This window comes from Cyprinodon variegatus, unplaced genomic scaffold (assembly GCF_000732505.1).
Source record: "Cyprinodon variegatus isolate N-32 unplaced genomic scaffold, C_variegatus-1.0 Scaffold834, whole genome shotgun sequence".
Taxonomy (NCBI): Eukaryota; Metazoa; Chordata; class Actinopteri; order Cyprinodontiformes; family Cyprinodontidae; genus Cyprinodon; species Cyprinodon variegatus.
The window spans coordinates 350,897-354,694 of record NW_015151287.1 but is presented as its reverse complement, the minus strand read 5'-3'; the positions used below and the strand labels follow the sequence as shown (position 1 = coordinate 354,694).

At 46.3% G+C, this 3,798-nt stretch overlaps 1 protein-coding gene across 2 annotated transcripts in view; it reads right to left on the bottom strand.

Annotated features, from left to right (window-relative positions):
* Positions 1–292: 292 nt before the first annotated feature.
* The window catches only part of LOC107099053 (glutamate formimidoyltransferase-like), a 10,191-nt gene continuing 6,685 nt past the window's right edge, over positions 293–3,798 (bottom strand). Inside the window, exons 3-6 of one of the 2 annotated variants that reach the window (XM_015396995.1) lie at positions 2,241–2,336; positions 2,024–2,179; positions 1,717–1,905; positions 293–1,343 (exon numbers count right to left, since the gene is read on the bottom strand). In XM_015396995.1, the coding sequence (XP_015252481.1) occupies positions 910–1,343; positions 1,717–1,905; positions 2,024–2,179; positions 2,241–2,336 (875 nt within the window). In that variant the 3' untranslated portion in view covers positions 293–909. The remainder of the gene's footprint in view (positions 1,344–1,716; positions 1,906–2,023; positions 2,180–2,240; positions 2,337–3,798) is intronic. The other variant, XM_015396994.1, reaches the window with a different exon arrangement.

Below are 3,798 nucleotides of genomic sequence, written 5' to 3'. Positions count from 1 at the left end.
ATGGATTCTGATCTTTTATAGCAGTTTCCTGATCGTTCCCCCCCTCCATGGATAAAGAAAGTGGACCAGGTTCCAGAGTGACACCCACCTGTAGTCAAACAGAAGACTTTAACTTTGGCGGGATGATTTCTGCAAACCACTTCCTGTCCTTCCTTAAAAGTCGTGTCTCCCAGGCGGCGTCCGTCTCCTCTGATGGCGTCCGTCCCCTCTGATGGCGTCCGTCTCCTCTGATGGCGTCCGTCNGTCCGTCTCCTCTGATGGCGTCCGTCCCCTCTGATGGCGTCCGTCTCCTCTGATGGCGTCCGTCTCCTCTGATGGCGTCGCTCCAGCCGTCTGTAATTATACGCTAGCAGTTTCCTGCTTAAATCTGAGGAACTGAACGATCGTTTCAACCAGAATGAGCTTCGATTCAGCGTCAGCAGACGGCGCCATGCGGCGCATTAAGCTAGGTCACCATCACTCCGCAGACGGGCTAAAGACCGTTAGAAAATACCTGGAATAAAAACCGGAATACAGAGCGAGGTTTGATAGGAAACCAGGCATCGTTAGTTTAAGCTTATTATGGAACCTTTTATATTCTATTACGTTTATTTCTATAGCTCCAATTCACATCATGTCATCTCAGGTCACTTTATAGATCCAGATCAACCAGATCATCTGGTCAGATTGATTCTATCTGATATTAACCAGACGTTAATCAGGAAACTTTACTCAGTGTTTTAATAAAGTTTTATTAGTTTTAGGTCAAACTTTCCTTTGGAGCGAAGCAGAACCAACATGTTCCTCTTGATCTTTTCTATATTTCTGTTATAATCAGATTTTTTCCCAACATTCAGGAAAGTTCTGGACTGAAGTCTGATCTGGATCCGTCTGACGGGAGGTTCTTCCCCCCAGGAGGGAAACTTAGCTTCACATTCGGATCTTTTGCTGCTCCTTCCAGAATTCCCCGACCCCCTCGGAAAGAGCCAGCTCTGCTAAGGCTCTGCACTCCCGCGGCGTAAACCCCACCAGGGCGGTGCCCTTCACCCCCACCCCCCTGCGCCCCGCCAGCTCAGCCACCCGGGCCGTGATGAGGGAAGCCGGGGCGTGGCGGTACGGCTCACCGTCTACCATAAAGGACGGCCAAGGCTGAGCCGTCAGGTGAGCGGGGGGGTCTCCCTTGATGCTCTCCACATTGCATGCGATTTCCACGGCCCCCTGGTGTGGCAGGGCCAACACCTGCACCCCGGGAACTCCCCCCGGCGCAGACTCCCTGATGGCGGCGGCGATGCTTCGGCCAAGCATGATGTCTTGGGTGTCGATGGTGATGTTGCAGTTCATGACGTAGGGGCTGGCTCCGACACCTGGGGGGTCAGATTTACGGGTCAGGGTTAGGTACGTCTGCTAAGGCTTTAATCTGCGCTCTACAACAGACCCATAAACAGGATGAACCAGTTTAAGGCAACTGGTCCCAGTTTCCGTCACCCACTGGTTAATAGTCGGTGGGCTGGTTGCTCTCTGTTTGTTTATGTTACTTTTATCTGACACCAAATAAGGAAGAACAGGATGATGTCATTGGTCAACATCACATTAGCTAATAACTCTACACCACTGGTATGGTATACTGGGAACCACTGAGGCCAGACGCCGTTTATCTGAGATATCCAGGATTTATCATCAGCAGAAACAAACCGGAGCGGCTCCGCTCTACCTCTGGTCGTGTTCTCATGGCGTCACCTGTAAGCCCGTATCGTTTCCGTGGCGGCGGCCCGACGTCGGGTCTGAGGGCCTCCCAGTCCGTGGTCTTCCTGAACCAGCCCATCTGCTTCCTCCTCAGCGCCAGGCCTCGCTGTAAGGGGCGGTCGGCCCAGCCGAACAGGAAGGCGCTGGCGCCGCTGACCGTCTCTGCGAGTCCGTGAGCCACAGCTATAAGGGGCGGGAAGAGCAGACGGTCTCTAACAGCCGGACAGGAAGCCGCCCGGGTTCTGAGACGTCCAACAGAACCTGGATCTGAAGCAGAACAGTGAAGGAAGACTCTGCTCACCCAGAGCCTGCTGGACGCACTCCTCCACTCCCACCGCCTCCCCCAGCGGGTAGATGGGGATCAGGTCCACGGCCCCCATGCAGGGGTGCACGCCCTCATGGGCGCTCATGTCTATGAGCGCGCACGCCCTCTGACACGCAGACAGGACGGCGTCCCCTGCAGACAGACGACCGTTAATCTGAAGCTGTGCAGCAGATCCTCATCAGGAGCCACTTACCGATGGAGCGGACAGACGCCACGATGGTGATGACGGAGCGGTTGTAGTCGTCATCGTTAAAGATGTTCAGGACCGTGGTTTCCTCCCGCTTGATGCCTGACGGAGAAAAAACACATAAACTCCAGAGCAGGACGGGTTCTGGTCTCTGGGTCAGAGGTCAGACCCGCTGGGCGGTCCGACTTTAGAACTGGACCGTTTCTGGACCCAAAGGTCTGTTTCTCACAAACACAGATTTAAGATTTTATGCTAATTAGCTCAGTTCAACTCATCTTTAGCTAGCTAAGTTAGCTTTGGCTAATCCACAGGAAATTAAACCGTTTGCTCATACTTACATAGATATAAATCAGATAGTTTACATTTAGTCAAGATAAACTAATTTAAAGTATTTAGTGACTTTTGGCTTAAATTAGCTTAGCTGGGATTAGCTTCAACTAACTAACCTGAATTTAGCCTCAATTAGCACAAAATAAATCAAGCTTGCTTAAACTTGGTTTAAATTGAGCGCGTTAAAATTAACTTATTTTAGGACAATTTAAATTTGAATAAATAATTCAGGATAAATGAAGCATAAATTATTTCCGTTTCATTTAGCTTAAATAAATATAGCCTAAATGAGCTAACTTTAATTTATCTCATTAAAATTGATTAAAGAAACATTTTAATAAAACATTTTTCTTTATACCAGCTTAGTTAATTAATTAGCCTAATTATATGTTCCAGCCGCAGTAATAAAGTCCATCGGCTGCAGCGCCCCCTAGAGTCGGACCTCCCACTGCAGCCAATTAAAAGCAGTGTCTGCATGAGGAAAGCACAGCTTTAAACAAAAGAGGCTCTAAGATCACAGATCTCTGTTTATTCGCTCCATTACAGACCAGCCGCCATATTGCATCCATTAATAAATAGATATTGAATGAATAGAGCAACACGCAGTCGGCATGTTGGCAGCCATCTTCCCTTTGAATGCTGCTCTGACATCAGAGGAAAATGCAACTCTATCAATAAAAGATGAATTCAGCTCATATCAGCTACGCTAAGCTAGTCTAAAATATTATGATTATATTCAACTTCAGCTAAATTTATTAAAGTAAATGAAGCTCATGAACAATATGAAATGTCCAATTATTAAACTAATAAAAATGGTCTAAATTTGTCTCATTTAAGCTAAGCTCAACTGTAAGATGCTAAACTAAAATAACAATAATTACAAAAAGAGAATATAATTTAATATCATTTACTAATAATAAAATAGCTTTTAATCAAACAGTTAAACAGCGATTTAACAATCAGCTCCAGCAGCTCATCTGCAACCAGAGCTTCACCGGCTCAGAAATAATGTTTCTGTCTTTAAATTATTTAATTAAGTTAAACGACATCACATCAAAATGACTTTGATAAAATTAACATTCCAACTGCTCGTCATCATCGATCTGCTCCGAGCAGTGCAGCCATTACACCGTTTCTCTGGAGTTTAGCAAAACTAGATGCTATAACATACTATAAAATACTATAAAATACTATAAAACACTATAAAATGCTGTAAAAATGTTATAAAATGTTG